At 40.9% G+C, this 15,206-nt stretch overlaps 1 protein-coding gene across 2 annotated transcripts in view; it reads left to right on the top strand.

Moving 5' to 3' along the window:
• The first annotated feature begins 28 nt into the window (after positions 1-28).
• The window catches only part of bcl2l13 (BCL2 like 13), a 46,643-nt gene continuing 31,465 nt past the window's right edge, over positions 29-15,206 (top strand). Inside the window, exons 1-4 of one of the 2 annotated variants that reach the window (XM_068050645.1) lie at positions 29-300; positions 1,175-1,315; positions 2,067-2,171; positions 7,147-7,303. In XM_068050645.1, the coding sequence (XP_067906746.1) occupies positions 1,210-1,315; positions 2,067-2,171; positions 7,147-7,303 (368 nt within the window). In that variant the 5' untranslated portion in view covers positions 29-300; positions 1,175-1,209. Of the gene's footprint in view, positions 301-325; positions 980-1,174; positions 1,316-2,066; positions 2,172-7,146; positions 7,304-15,206 lie in introns of those variants that run through there. The other variant, XM_068050646.1, reaches the window with a different exon arrangement.

Genomic DNA, 15,206 nt, shown 5'->3' with positions numbered 1-15,206 from the left:
AACCCGCGCGGTTTCGGTTAGCTTCAGCTGGCGGAGGCGAAGAGTGATTTTATTTTCTCTTCTCTGTTTGGAGAATAAACTGTTTCTAATGTGAATCTTTAGAAAGCAATATATCGAGGGTAGACCCCTGGTGGTTTAAAAAAAATTAATTGAAGCTGTGCCCTTTGACATTTTGCCCCCTTGTGTTGCCGGAGGGGGTGGAGTTAGTCTATCTCTTTGCCCCCTCAAGATGGTGTGCGTCTAAATAAGGAACTTGTACAGCAGTTGTAACTACACCGGCTTGTCCCGTTCGAAAGTGCGGTAAGTCTGTCTGGTTCACGCTGGCATTTTTTGATAAATTATGAAGAGGGAGTGAAAGTTATATTGGCGATTGTTAAAGTAGAAGGCCAGCGTTTGTTTAAATAATTAAATATTCAGTTTGCTGTTTATTGTTGGTAGAGACACCATTTATGAAATGAAGAGATTGAATAGTGTCCTACTGTTAGCAAAATTTCTGTAATTTTTCTTATCGTTCGAGTTATTTTAATATGATGGACCAATTTAAAGAACGGAGGAATTAGACATTAATGTTAATGCTGTATTTATGATGCTATGGACTATTCTCAAGTTTGTATAATGTTAATAATGGATAAATGACACAAGCTGATGTGATATAAACGTTGTTCCCATTGTACAATCGCGCGTCGACTTAGTGCAATAGACAGGCATCAAGAGTCGCGTCGTTCGTGACCTTTCTCCTGATGGAAGTGCACATGGGCATTTGGTGGGGTCGTTGAACAAAGGACATATTGACTTTGTTCTTTTCTGCGGTTTGCTTACTTTAAAGGAATATGTTAAAAGTTCACGTATTTGCAAGCTTTTGAATATTATAAGAATTTGGATTTTAATGCTAAACGCTTTCACCATTTACCCTTTTGGATATGGGATCGCGAAGTGTGTTCTAATACTTCTATCATTATAGAAAAACATTTCGGAAAAAGTAATCAACTTTTTAAATGTCTGTTTTTGTTTTATTTATTGGCAAATATGAAGAATATGTGTAATGTGTAAAAGTTTAGCTAGTACTAACTGGAGTGCAGGTTCTGCTTGTCTGTTTTTATTTTTCGAACAAAAAATGTCTTTTTTTTGTTCTCCTCCCGCACCCCTCCCCCTCCTCCCCTGTATCATCACATAGTTGCAACTTTTGACCTCCATAAAGATAACGTGAAAATGGCTACAGCCATACCTGAAGGTTTTCATTATGAGACCAAATATGTTGTCTTGAACTACTTGGGACTGGTTTCACAAGAAAAGATTCCGGAACCAACAGGAGAAGGTAATCTCAACAATGTAATATTGAATTAAGAGGGATGCACTTTATAAAACATGAAAGCAAATTACTTAAAATTTTCTGTAGACTAATTTAATTTATCTTCTTAAATGTTGGCTGATTGATATAGTTACAAGAACCGTGCAGTACAATAGTCGTTTAGTATAGTATACCCTCAAATATACTTGGCAAGTTTTACTCAATTTGTTCTTTGGCTATTAAAGAAGTAAAAACCTTTATTCATTGCCCTTTTTGTTCCAGGAGCAAGTTACTTGAGTTTATATTTTACCTGTAAAAGTAGTCTTGGGCTCAATTTTATATTGCCTTGATAATTCTTTAAAAAGTAGTTTTGGAAAGTAAGCCTTTATGTAGTTTTCTGTAGTTGTACATAACTTGCTACTCACTTTCTGCATGGTTTGTTATGAAATCTGACAACATGTCATAGGCTATCAGTATAAAGTGCACTGCTTTGGAAATGGAAAACTATTGATAGGCTGAAAAGAATGTGTTTTTATGAGGTTTAACATAACAATCTAAATATTGAAGTGGAATGCTGAAACAATGGCATGAAGGATGGCAAAATCGTTTTGTCTCTTTTTTTTGTGAAGCTTGAATGGATGGCTGGTTTAATTTATTAGGTCAGTGGAGAGATGAGCTTTAATTGGCCAAATGGCCTCTTCTCGTCCATGAAGTTATAGTGTTGTTATGTAACCTCGCAGTATAAAACTGGTGATATGGTGCTAACTGTTTTTTACAGGGACGCAATTAACAGAAAGGGCTCCTTTGCAGAGGAATGTAGCTGAGAAAATTAAAATGGAAATAGAAGAAGAACTCAAACTTCTGCACGATGAGATCAATGAAGGTTGGTTCAGATGTTAAATGCTGGATTGGTTTTGTTATTGGTGAGCTTCACCTCTTCAGTACATTAGAGAACTTGATGCATTTGACTTGAGATGCATCTTATTGCAATTTGTAATAAGATCTCTTCATTTATTAATGAAGTATGTGAGGCGAGCAATTTGTGATTCATAAGCATTGTAAGGATGCCAAAGCACACTGTAATGTTACGTTGTACTCTGGTATCCTGTAATACTTAGTTATTCTACTGGTGATGAAGCAAACAATACTTCTGGGTGGTAGCTAGTGGATATAAAATGAAGACCAAGTACACAGATTTTTTTTATCAGTATGGATATAAACATGCTTAAGTACAAGAATATGTTTATTTAAAAAAAAATCTATTTATACAAGCACACTTGAGCTTTATAAAACAGTTGCTTCTTCTGTCAACAGTTATTCCTACTCTTAAATTATTTAACACCTGATCTATTCTGAAAATGGGCGGGTTGCCTTATGAGGAAAGATTGGACAGGCTAGGCTTGTATCTGCTGGAGTTTAGAAGAGTAAGAGGCGATTTGGTTGAAACATAAGATTCTGAGGGTCTTGACAGGGTGGATAAGGAAAGGACGTTTCCTCTTGGAGAATCTAGAACTAGGGGGTCACTGTTTAAAAATAGGACAGAGATGAGAAATTTCTTCTGAGGGTTGTGAGTTCTTTGGAACTCTGGGGAACGAAGCCGGACAGGTGGTTGATGTGTTGGTGGGGGAGCATTTTGGTGACCATAACATGGTACAATTTAAGCTTGTTATGGAGAAAGAAATAGACAAGTTGCAAAAAAAGGTTTTGGATTGGGGGAGAGCGAATTTTAGTAAAATGAGGCAGGATCCGGCCAAGGTAAACTGGAAAGAGTTACTTGTCGGGAAATCTACAGAAGAGCAGTGGGGGGCATTCAAAAGGAATGGGGAGGGATAGGCCCAACATGTTCCCTCTACAGCAATAGGTAGGAGCAACAAGCCTAGAGAACCATGGATAACCAGAAACATTCAGGGTATGATGAGGAAAAGAGAGGCTTTTAGCAAATACAAGGAGAGCAAATCAATGGAAGCAGTAGTGGAGTGCAGAAAGTGTAGGATGGAGCTTAAGAAAGCAATCAGGAGAGCAAAGAGGGGATATGAGAAAGCTGGCTGGTAAAAGTAGGGAAAATCCTAAGATATTCTATAAGTATATCAATGGGAAGAGGATAACCAGGGGAAAAAGTAGGACCCATTAGGGACCAAGGGAGAAATTTGTGGGTGGAGCCAGAGGACATTGGTAGGGTGTTGAATGAATACTTCACATCTGTCTTCACCCAAGAGAATGAGGATGTTGATATGGAACTTGGAGAGAGAGACTGTGAGGTTCTTGAGCAAATTGTCACAGGGAGTAACAAGGTATTGGAGGTTTTGGAAGACTTAAAAGTGGGCAAATCCCCAGGTCTGGACAATTTTTGTCCCAGGATGCTGTGGGAGGTGAGGGTGGAGATTGCAGGTGCTCTGACCCTAATTTTTAATTCCTCTCTGGCCACGGGGGAGGTGCCAGAGGACTGGAGAACAGCTAATGTGGTCCCACTATTTAAGAAAGGTTGGAGAGATAAGCCAGGGAACTATGGACCAGTGAGTCTCATGTCAGTGGTAGGGAAACTATTGGAGAAAATTCTGAAGGAGAGAATCTATCTCCACTTGGAGAGGCAAAATTTGATTAGGAAAATAGTCAGCATGGCTTTGTCAGAGGGAGGTCATGCCTAACAAATTTGATTGAATTTTTTGAGCATGTGACCAGGTATGTAGATGAGGGTAGTGCAGTTGATGTAGTTTACATGGATTTCAGCAAAGCCTTTGACAAGGTCCCACATGGGAGACTTATCAAGAAAGCAAATGCACGTGGGATACGAGGTAACTTGATAAGGCGGATTCAAAATTGGCTTAGCTGTAGGAGACAGAGAGTGATGACAGACGGCTGTCTTAGTGACTGGAAGCCAGTGTCCAGTGGCATACCACAGGGATCTGTGCTGGGTCCCCTATTTGTCATTTATATAAACGACATAGATGACTATGTGGGGGGGGTAGGATCAGTACGTTTGCGGATGACACAAAGATTGGCCGAGTGGTTAACAGTGAGGTGGAGTGTCTTAGGTTACAGGAAGATATAGACGGGATGGTCAAATGGGCAGAAAAGTGGCAGGTGGAATTTAACGCTGAAAAGTGTGAGGTGATACACTTTGGAAGGAGTAATGTGACACGGAAGTATTCAGTGAATGGCCTGACACTGGGAAGTTCTGAGGAACAAAGGGACCTTGGCGTGTTTGTCCAGAGATCTCTGTTAATAGGGTGGTGAAAAAGGCATATGGGATACTTGCCTTTATCAATCGAGGCAAAGATTACAAAAGCAGGGAGGTCATGTTGGAGTTGGATAGAACTTTTGTAAGGCCACAGCTGGAGTACTGTGTGCAATTCTGGTCGCCACATTATAGGAAGGATGTGATTGCATTGGAGGGGGTGCAGAGGCGATTCACCAGGATGTTGCCTGGGATGGAACATTTAAGCTATGAAGAGAGGTTGGATAGGCTTGGGTTGTTTTCGCTGGAGCAGAGAAGACTGAGGGGTGACCTGATCGAGGTGTACAAGATTATGAGGGGCATGGACAGGGTGGATAGGGAGCACCTGTTCCCCTTAGTTGAAGGGTCAGTTACGAGGGGTCACAAGTTTAAGGTGAGGGGCGGGAGGTTTAAGGGGGACTTGAGGAAGAATTTTTTTACCCAGAGGGTGGTGACTGTCTGGAATGCCCTGCCTGAGAGGGTGGTAGATGCAGGTTGCCTCACTTCCTTTAAAAAGTACCTGGATGAGCACTTGGCACGTCATAACATTCAAGGCTATGGGCCAAGTGCTGGCAAATGGGATTAGGTAGACAGGTCAGGTGTTTTAATATAAAAGCAAAATACTGCGGATGCTGGAAATCTGAAACAAAAACAAGAAATGCTGGATTCACTCAGCAGGTCTGGCAGCATCTGTGGAAAGAGAAGCAGAGTTAACGTTTCGGGTCAGTGACCCTTCTTCGGAGCAGGTGTTTTAATGCATTGGTGCAGACTCGATGGGCCGAAGGGCCTCTTCTGCACTGTATTATTCTGTGATTCTATGAAAAGGTGGTGGAAGCAGAGTCTTTGAATATTTTTAACGCAAAGGTAGATAGATTCTTGATAAGCAAGGGGGTGAAAGGTTATTGGAGGTAAGTGGGAATGTGGAGTTGAGGTTACAATCAGATCAGCCATGATCTTATTGAATGGTGGAGCAGGGCCGAGTGGCCTACTCCTGCTCCTAATTTGTATGGGAAATTTGGTCATTATCCACGCTTTTCTGTGTAGAGATCATTTCTGTCAATAGTATAAATTTCTGGTGTGAAGCATTTCTGTTCAGTATCTATTTTGAATTTTTTAAAATAATTTTAATTGTGAAATTGCATTTTAGTATGCATGAAGTAACTGCCTTTTAAAAATGACACAAATAGTGTAAGAGTTAGGCTGATAGCTGAATTTTACTTCCAGGGCCCTGATATTGACGCCAGGCGTATTCTGGGTCCGGAACCTAGAGGTTGCTGAGGCCGGACCCTGGAGGAGATTCTCGAGGAGATGGCCTATCAAGCATCTGCCTCCAGGAGCTCCATCCAATTAAGGATAGCAAATGGGCTCTGCAGTCGTGAGGGCCAGTGGGAGCGCCTGAGACTCTGGTTAGCCGGCAGCCCCACTGGGTGCTGCTGCTATAGGTGGAGGACTGCGAGGGTGACTCAATATGGAGACATCCTCTGAAGACTTGCAAATGGAACAAAATATACTGTGGCCGCAACTGCCAGGCCATCATTGTGGAGGGGGAACCCTTCCATAGGATGGTCAGCATGGAAGCATTTTGATGCTGGGTTGCTTTGCAGGATGTGTCTCTGGAGCTATTCCCCGGCCACCCCCCCAACCTTGGGGCCTGCTGTTTGCCACCATTCCATCTATGAGTTCCAGCCACATTGGGAGTGTCTCTACCACCTCGATTCCAGATTGCATGCGAAGAGTAGCCTCATTTGGCATGTTAATTTTCTGGTGGGTGGGTAGCCATCAGTGGCGGCAGGTATCCCACTGGCCCCCCAGAAGCCACCTCCCTGAAAATCGGCCAGAGGCGGGAACATGCCGGCAGACAGGCACAGTGGCCAGTGGCAAGAAATTGCTGGCACATGTACATCTGCCATGGGGTGAACATTCTGCTCTATGTGTCAGAAACTGGTAACTGGAAGAGTCTTTTGTTAAAAATTACTTGTACAGAAAGATGTATCTCTCTTTACATTCTTATAATTGGGCTTTGCTACACCAGAAACTTGATGTACCTAGTTCCAACTTGTAATTTTGTTGCTGTGCTGTGAAATTTAAAAGTCCTGCCTGGGTTAATTTGTTGTTCAAATTTTGAAGTACTACATAGTTTTACTTTTTTATTCCTTTTTTTTTGGAATTGTTTCCTCTCTGCTTCAGTGATGAAGAAAATGCTTTCTTCATTCTGTCTTTTGGAGAAGTATTAGGTACTAAGTGGAACAGATATGCCTGTTTGTTATTGGACAGATCAGAGCAAAGGTTCTATAAGATCAGTAAAAAGGAAATACTTGATTTTTTTTAATACTTCTGTTTTCAATTTCAATTCAGTTTCATATAACCTAGGGCCACAACCAATTTGTAATGCAGACTGGATCAAAGTTTTTGTGCTGTGAGATACCAAAGGTCTATTAAATGAAATTTGTTTGTTTAACTTTGAAGTTTGGGGATCAAATTTTCAGAGTTTAATAGTGCAAATGTGTGTAAAAGCAGCATAATAAATTTAGTACCATATTTATAACGCCATCTCCATAGAACAGGAGTTCTGTTTGGTTAAGTTCTTTTGTTCCTAAACTTTTTTGCTTTTTTTTTCCCCTTTCACTTGTCTGTCTACTTCTAGCCTTTGCCAGTACAGGATTTGAATGCCATACCTCTCCAGTATTTAGTCCAGCAAATCCGGAAAATTCAATAGAAGATTGCCTGGCCCAACTTGGAGAAAAAGTATTTCAGGAGCTTGCTGTGCAACTGCAGGCAGCACTGCAAAATATTTTGAGCACGTGAGTTATGTGTTTCTGATGTTTACAGCATTGGTAAAATTCTCACTAAATGGAAACCACATAGTATCCCTTACTATGCAATACATCTACTTCTATCCCTGACCCCACCATGAACACAGCCATGCTTTTTTGATTCCTCAGCATGGTAGATAAGTAAGCAATCTTTAACTTGAACACCAAAGACGTGAATACAAATTGTGCTGACTTGTCTCTTATTTGGCAGCCTTCCAGAGTTTAAGAGCTTGCCATGTGTGAAATTATGCTATGTTGATGTGTAGGCTGGGCTTCTACCTGTTTTAATTATCCACTTCGTTAGGCTCTGGTTTCTCTGGGCCAGCTATGGGCATGCAACCTACTCAGAGCTTTGTCAGCACCACTTTGAGCTGTTCCCCTGGAGAAACAATTGGTTTCCACTTGCCACTTCCCCAAAATGACATGACTACTATTGGAAACAGGAAATTACTTCTCTGTTACAACTCAATTCAGCCTATCTAATGTAATGTTTGCAAAAATGCAATGCTTCATGCAGGTAGCTCTTGACATTGGCAGGAGTGTTATGAACATGTAATATCAAGCAGCTACACAATATAATTTTCAGGGCATTACCTGAATATTTCACACGCGAAGCTCAAAATTGTTTGCTGACTTCTTTAACTACCTACCAGCCTCAGCAGGTTTGTGTTTTGTGAATCTTTATAGGGCATGGACTTTTGTACAGATTTACACTAACAGTTATAATCTAGTTGCAGGTGAGAATTGGAATACCTTGCAGGTAGAGGAGAGAGGGCCAAATAGAAAGACCTGAACCATTTTTACTGTATAATACAAGTTCAGAATCTACCAGATAAACATTTGTTATATAATGTTTTAATAATTGTCCGGAAAAAAACTTGGAACTTGCTTTTAATTTGATACAGCTAGGGAGCTTTCCAAGTAGCATTCCCTGAAGAATCGTCTTTCATAAACAGCAGTAGCATTGATCTCTGCTTGATTACTACTATGCTTTTAGAACTTGATGTAATGCAATTGCTTAATTTGTGTATGTATATTGCATTGCAACATTTTCCATTTGCTTTCAAAAAAAGAAAACTAATGACATTTTGAGTAACTCAAATCCATCAAAATTTGATTGGATCTTCTAGTAGAAACCCCTAAATGTAAAAAATTCGAAGTCCTTCTGGCCATCTGTTTGGAATGGCTGCTGTAAAAGAATTTTTTTCCAATTTCGAGAGCACAGTGCATTAATGAATCCTGTCAAACTTGTGGTGCTGTTTGTGAAAATGTATTTCCTATTTCCATGTTTAAAAATGTGGCTAGCCAATCTTGTGTTGGATTGCACAGTGAGTTGGGTTGGATACACCACTTCAACAATGGTAATGTCCTCTTCCCTCAGCAAGTTGCCAGTTTTCCTTTTGAAGGGCTGTGCTACTCCTTACCTGTTGTACTTTTCGGCAGTGACTGCAAAATGAAATGCTTTGTGGCACCTAATCTAATTTTTTTCCAATGGATTGTATAGGCATGACCTCTAGTCCTAGCAACCCTATCCACTTAAAATATTCTATTGAAAAGGGCCAAGTCAATGCTTTCCCTATTTTGAAAACATCAGTCACATCATCTCTACACTTGCATTTCTCTGAAGTAAATAACCCAATTTGTCTTTCATCAAAGTTTTTACAACTGTAAGTTTAGTTGGCATCCTGGTATCCTACTCTTTCACAGTTTCCAGTATCTCATTGCTCTTTCCATATGCAGGAACTAATGGAGAGAATATTTCAAACATCTTGCATTATTTTGCAAACATGCAACATAAAGTGTCGTATGGTTTTTAGTAATTTTGCTCAATGGTCCAGGAAATACAATTAAACCCTATTTATTTTCCCTATAAGAGAAATAAAGACCTGGATTTATGTGGTGCTTTTCATGAATTCTTGTGTCCCAAAGCACTTTACAGCTAATGAAGTATTTCAATGAAATGTAGTCATTGTTGTAATGTAAGAAATCTATTTGTAAATTATTTGTGCACCTTTTAATGAATCATCAACCAGTACCCCTGCCTGCAGTTTCCTCCTTGAACTTAACCTGTAGTGAGCACCCTGCATTATGTAAACATGCCTGGAGTTCTCTAATCCTAAATGCATGACAGACCATTTGTACGTGTGTTAACTTGGTTTAAATTGTCTGAAGATGTCTGAATCTGTGTGTGACATTGATTTTGATCTGAAAAACTAAGCTTGCACATTTTCATGTTGTTTAGTAAAAGGCATTGAAGTGGATGATCAGCCATGATTGTATTGAATGGCAGTGCCATTGTATTGATGGGCCGAATGGTCTACTCCTGTTCCTATGTTCAGCCCCTCTTTGCTTGCCTATAGTGACTCCTGGTCACTGCAAGGCTTAAGATTTCAAAATTCTTATCTTTCTACTTAAATTGCTCCATGACCTAGCCAACAGCCCTACCACATCCTTCCCAGAGCACTCGGTTTCTCTGATTCCAGCTTCCTGTGCTTTCCCTCCCATCCTCCTCCCCACCATGCCTTCAGCTGCCGAGGTCCCAATTTGGAATTTGTTCCACTTCTCCATCTTTTTTTTTAAGACCTTCCTTAAAATCCATCTCTTTGTCCAAGCTTTTGTTCACTCTCTCCTAAGTGTTCTGTTTTGACTTGGTGTCCATTACTTCCTTACTGCTGTATGCAGTACCTTGGACTTTTTTCCTATACCAAAGTTGCTATATAAATGAAAGTTGTTGATAGCCCAACCTCAAAGGTATTATATAAACAAGCACAACCTTAAACCATTAACTTAAAACTACAAGTGTGTGGTTGTTGCCTATTGCTTTGCTTTGCAAACTGGCAAAGGGTAACTTTACTAAATGTAATTGAAGTTAACTCCAAAAATTCTGAATTGTTGTATTAAATGAAGCCCAGCTAATGAGTCTAAAACCAAGCTATTATACTGTTTTTGATCATTATATTGACAATTCTATACTTGCCTGCATAAAAATGGCAAAATAAAACACATATTGCAAAAGCAATTTACTGTGGATCCTGGAAATCTGAAGTAAAAACAAAATGCTTGAATCACTCAGCAGGTCGGGCAGCATCTGTGGGGAGAGAGAGAGAGAGTGATAATGTTTCAGGTTTGTGACCTTTTATCAGAACTGGGAAAAGTTAGAAATGTAATGGGTTTTAAGTAATACTATGTGGGGGGGGGGGTGGGGGGGAGGGTAAAAAAAAACGAAAGGGAAGGCCTATGATAGGGTGGATGTCAGGAGAGATTAAATGGCAAAAGAGTTGGCGCAGGGCCAAAAGAAGTGGTAATAGGAGAAGTAAATAAACAAAAGATGCATCTAGAGGAGGTACGAATGGCAGGTAGATGAACAGCTGCCACCTGAAAGCAAAAACAAGGGGAAAAGTGAGACTAAAATCGAAACCTGCAAAGCGAATGGAAGCAAAATTGGGGCAGAGATTACAGTGAAATTATTGAATCAGTAAGTCTGGAAGATTGTAGAGTGCCTAATTGTAAGATGAGATGCTGTTCTTGGAGCTTAAGTTGAGCTTCATTGGAACACTGCAAGAGGCCAATGATAGAGGTCAGTGTGAGAGTAAGGTGGGGAATTAAATTGATAGGTGACCGGTAGCTGGGAGTCATGCTTGTGGACTGAACGGAGGAGTTCCGCAAAGTGGTCACCCAGACTACGTTTCGTCTCTCCGATGTAGAGCAGACCACACTGTGAACAATGAATATAGTAAGCTAAATTGAAAGAAGCGGTCATAAATTGCTGTTTCACCTAGGCATATTGCATCTCTTTTGGGCTGGTGTTGATCCATCTTTTGAGATGAGCAAGAGTTAAGTGGTGTTTGAGCCTGTATTGTGTATGCCTAGTGATGGCTGAACTATAACTGAATCTTCTAATTTGAGTCTGTTTATGTAGGGAAACAACATTGCAATAAACCCTAAACTTGTACATCCTGAGATTTTTCTACACTACTGTATTAGTTTTTGAGAATTGCTGAAAATAGAGACATGTTGTCGAAGCTTTTCATCTTGTACTCATCAGGACAATATGCACGAATAACCAATATAAGGGAAATCAACAACTTCTACTGCATGAGAAGAGAGTGCTGATTGGTTGGCAAGTGAACTCTGGTAGAGGCATTGCCAAGGAGAATGCACCTGTTTATGGTGACTGACAATTAACCTGCCAAGCTTTGTTTGAAATTTAAACCAGATGGCTTGACTCGATTGGTCAGGGCATTGCCCTGAGGAATGAACCAGCGAATGGCTGACTTATTTTGTTCAGCTGAAACAGGTACAATGTGTTGTACATGTTCTTTCTGCCTGCAAAGAACAGGGCCCTGTCTATGAATAGATGCATCTTCCAATACGCGCAAATGCGCCACACTGCGAGCCCTTCTGACTATCTTAAATTGGTTGTCAGCGTAATTCTTGCCACACTGCGGATTATTTAGCAAATGTTGTCCAATCACGGAATCACATCTAACGTTGGACACTTTTGTGTTTTGCAAGATCGCGCTGGTTGGGTACGGCCTGTACCTTGCCCGTTGCGAACAGCGGAAGGGACATGTTTGATACGATTCGCCAGTCTTTGGGACGTATGGGCTATATACCTATCATCACACTAGCATTGAAAGTCATATATCACATTACTTGTGTGATAGGTAGGTCGTCTTTTTGGCTTGACGGCAGCATCCTGCTGGTAGTGAACTCAACACATGTTGCTACTGCATAGTAGCAGCATGAAAAAGCTAGCTTTACCTTTTGCTCAAATTTTTGGGATACATTACCCTTCCAGGGTAATTTGAGGTAGACTGGGCACTTTTCACGGCCAAAAATGATGGCCTTAAGCCCATGCATAAGTTTGCACGATATACAGCGAGAAATGATCTGATCAGGGTAGCCATTGTCACGCAGGATGTCTTTGATTCAGAGCCAACGACATGGGTAGAAAGAGGGATGTGGTCCTGCAGTCAGAAGTTAGGGAGCTAGGTAAGAAATTAGCAAGTAAGACCTCAAAAGCAGTAATCTCCGGATTACTCCCAGTGCCACCTGCAAGTGAGTATAGAAATAGAAAGATAAGATAGATGAATGCGTAGCTGGAAAGATAGTGCAGGAGGGAGGGCTTTAGACTCCTGGGACATTGGAACCAGTTCTTGGGGAGATGGGACCTGTACAGTCCGGACGGGTTGCACCTGAACAGAGCTGGGACTGAGTTCTTTGCGGGACGTTTTGCTTGTGCTATTGGGGATAGTTTAAACTAGTTTGGCAGGGGGATGGGGACCTGAGGGTAGACACAGTTGGGATAAAATCAGAAATGAAAATGGAAGGCAGAAAATTAATGGATGTGTCTAGAAGACAGAGGAAACAAAAGTTAGAAAAAAAGTTTGGCAGTGCTCAAGACTGCCTATTTCAGTGCAAGGAGTATAGTTTAGTTTAAAGAGATACAGCACTGAAACAGGCCCTTCGGCCCACCAAGTCTGTGCCGACCATCAACCACCCATTTATACTAATCCTACACTAATTTCATATTCCTACCACATCCCCACTTGTCCCTATATTTCCCTACCACCTACCTATACTAGGGGCAATTGCTAATGGCCAATTTACCTATCAACCTGCAAATCTTAGGCATGTGGGAGGAAACCGGAGCACCCGGAGGAAACCCACGCAGACACACGGAGAACTTGCAAACTCCACACAGGCAGTACCCAGAATTGAACCCGGGTCGCTGGAGTTGTGAGGCTGCAGTGCTAACCACTGCGCCACTGTGCCGCCCATGACAAAGCAGATGAGCTGAGGGCACAGACAGACACGTGGCAGTATAATGTAGCTATTACAGAAACATGGCTTAAGGAGGGACAGGAATGGCAGTTCAACATTCCTGGTTATAGGGTTTTCAGACGCGATAGGGAGGGGATTAAGAAAGGACGGGGAGTGGCAATATTGGTCAAGGAAACTGTTACAGCTGTGAGGAGGGATATGTTGGAAGGTTCATCAAATAAGGCCATATGGATTGAGCTAAGGAACAAAAAAAGGGGCAATCACACTGCTGGGAGTGTACTATAGACTCCCAAGCAGTCAGAAGGAGATAAAAGAGCAGATGTGTAGTCAAATCTCTGAGAAGTGCAAAAACAATAGGTCAGTACTAGTAGGGGATTTTAACTACTCCAATATTAACTGGGATAGTTTTAATGTGCAAGGAATTGAGGGAGCAGAATTCTTGAGATGCATTCAGGAGAACTTATTTGGCCAGTATGTAGCAAGTCCAACAAGAGAGGGTGTAGTTTTAGACTTTATTTTAAGAAATGAAGATGGGCAGGTGGAAGGAGTGGCAGTGGGAGAGCATTTTGGTCGTAGAGATTAGAATTCAGTCAGTTTTAACATAATTATGGAAAAGGACAGAGATAGAACAGAAGTTAGTTCTCAATCGGGGCATGGCAAATTTTACTAAACTGAGGAGTGATTTAGCGAAAGTGGACTGGAAAGGTAAAGGAAAGGACTTGAAGGTAAATCAGTGTCAGAGCAGTGAGAGGCATTCAAAGGGAAGATTCAGGGGGTTCGGAGTAAACCTGTTCCCACAAAGAAAAAGGGTAAGACGGCCAAAACTAGAGCCCCATGGATGTCAAGGAGCTTACAGGGTAAGCTGAGGCAGAAAAGGAAAGCTTATGTCTGACACTCAGAACTCAATATTATAGAAAGCTGAGAGAAGTATAGAAAGTGGAGGGGTGAAATCAAAAAGGAAATTGGACTCCATTGACTAAATAATCCACAGTGTGCTAAGAATTATGCTGACAACCAATTTAAGATGGTCAGTAGAGCTTGCAGTGTGGTGCATTTTCGCGGACTGGAAGCTACATATATTCGTATACAGGGCCCTGTTCTTTGCAGACAGAAAGAACATGTACACACATTGCGCCTGTTTCAGCTGAACAAAATAAGTGACAGCCATTCGCTGGTTCATTCCTCAGGGCAATGCCTTGACCAGAGTCAAGCCGTTTGGTTTAAATTTCAAACAAAGCTCGGCAGTTAATTGTCAGTCACTAACTGGTGTATTCTCCATGGCAACGCCTCTACCAATCAGAGTTCACTTGCCAACCAATCAGCACTCTTCTTATGCAGTATAAGTTGTTTTTCCTTACATTGGTTATTCTTGCATATTTTCCTGATGAGTGCAAGACAAAAAGCTTCGACATGTCTCTATTTTCAGCAATTCAAATTCTGTACTAGCAAATGACTATTTGGACTGGTTTTATAAACTATTTGCATTGTGGGAAAAAGGCTTAAATTATTCTGAGAATATGAACAAGCTGCTGATTAATGCAAGATTTTGTAAGGTTGGGCTATGCTCCTTAAGTTTGTATGTAAAAACTTCATTTGATTCCCACCACCACCTTGGGCCATATATGTGTAGAACCTTGCTGCGGTTGTTGTATGAGTAATTGAATGTCTGTCTGAAAATACCTTATTTTAAGGCAGTATCCAGTATAACTAAAAGGCCAAAATAATTGATGTAGATGTTACTGGAAGCTGATATTCTTAACTTGCTATATACTGTTCGAAGTTTATAATTTGTTATTGTGGAAAGGTACAAGTGAGAAAGTTTAGAATTTAGATAGTGAAGCAAATTCTCCATGACGTTTTAGGCTTATAACGTTGTGGTAAGAAATGGGGATGACTTTCCTAGGGGTATTCCTAGGTGAGTGAAGCCCAATGGAAATTCACTTCCATATTACCTGTGTAGTTTTGATATTTAATTGAGGACTTTGAATCTTTCTTGTTAAAATTGTTCCAGGGCAATAAACACCTCCCCTCAAGAAAAAAAACCCTTGACCAATCTGTCCTTGCAAACTGCTTCCATCTCCTACCTCCCTTTTCTATACCAAGT

The sequence above is a fragment of the Heterodontus francisci genome, chromosome 18, assembly GCF_036365525.1.
Source record: "Heterodontus francisci isolate sHetFra1 chromosome 18, sHetFra1.hap1, whole genome shotgun sequence".
NCBI classification, from domain to species: Eukaryota; Metazoa; Chordata; class Chondrichthyes; order Heterodontiformes; family Heterodontidae; genus Heterodontus; species Heterodontus francisci.
This window is presented reverse-complemented; position numbering and strand designations above follow the sequence as displayed.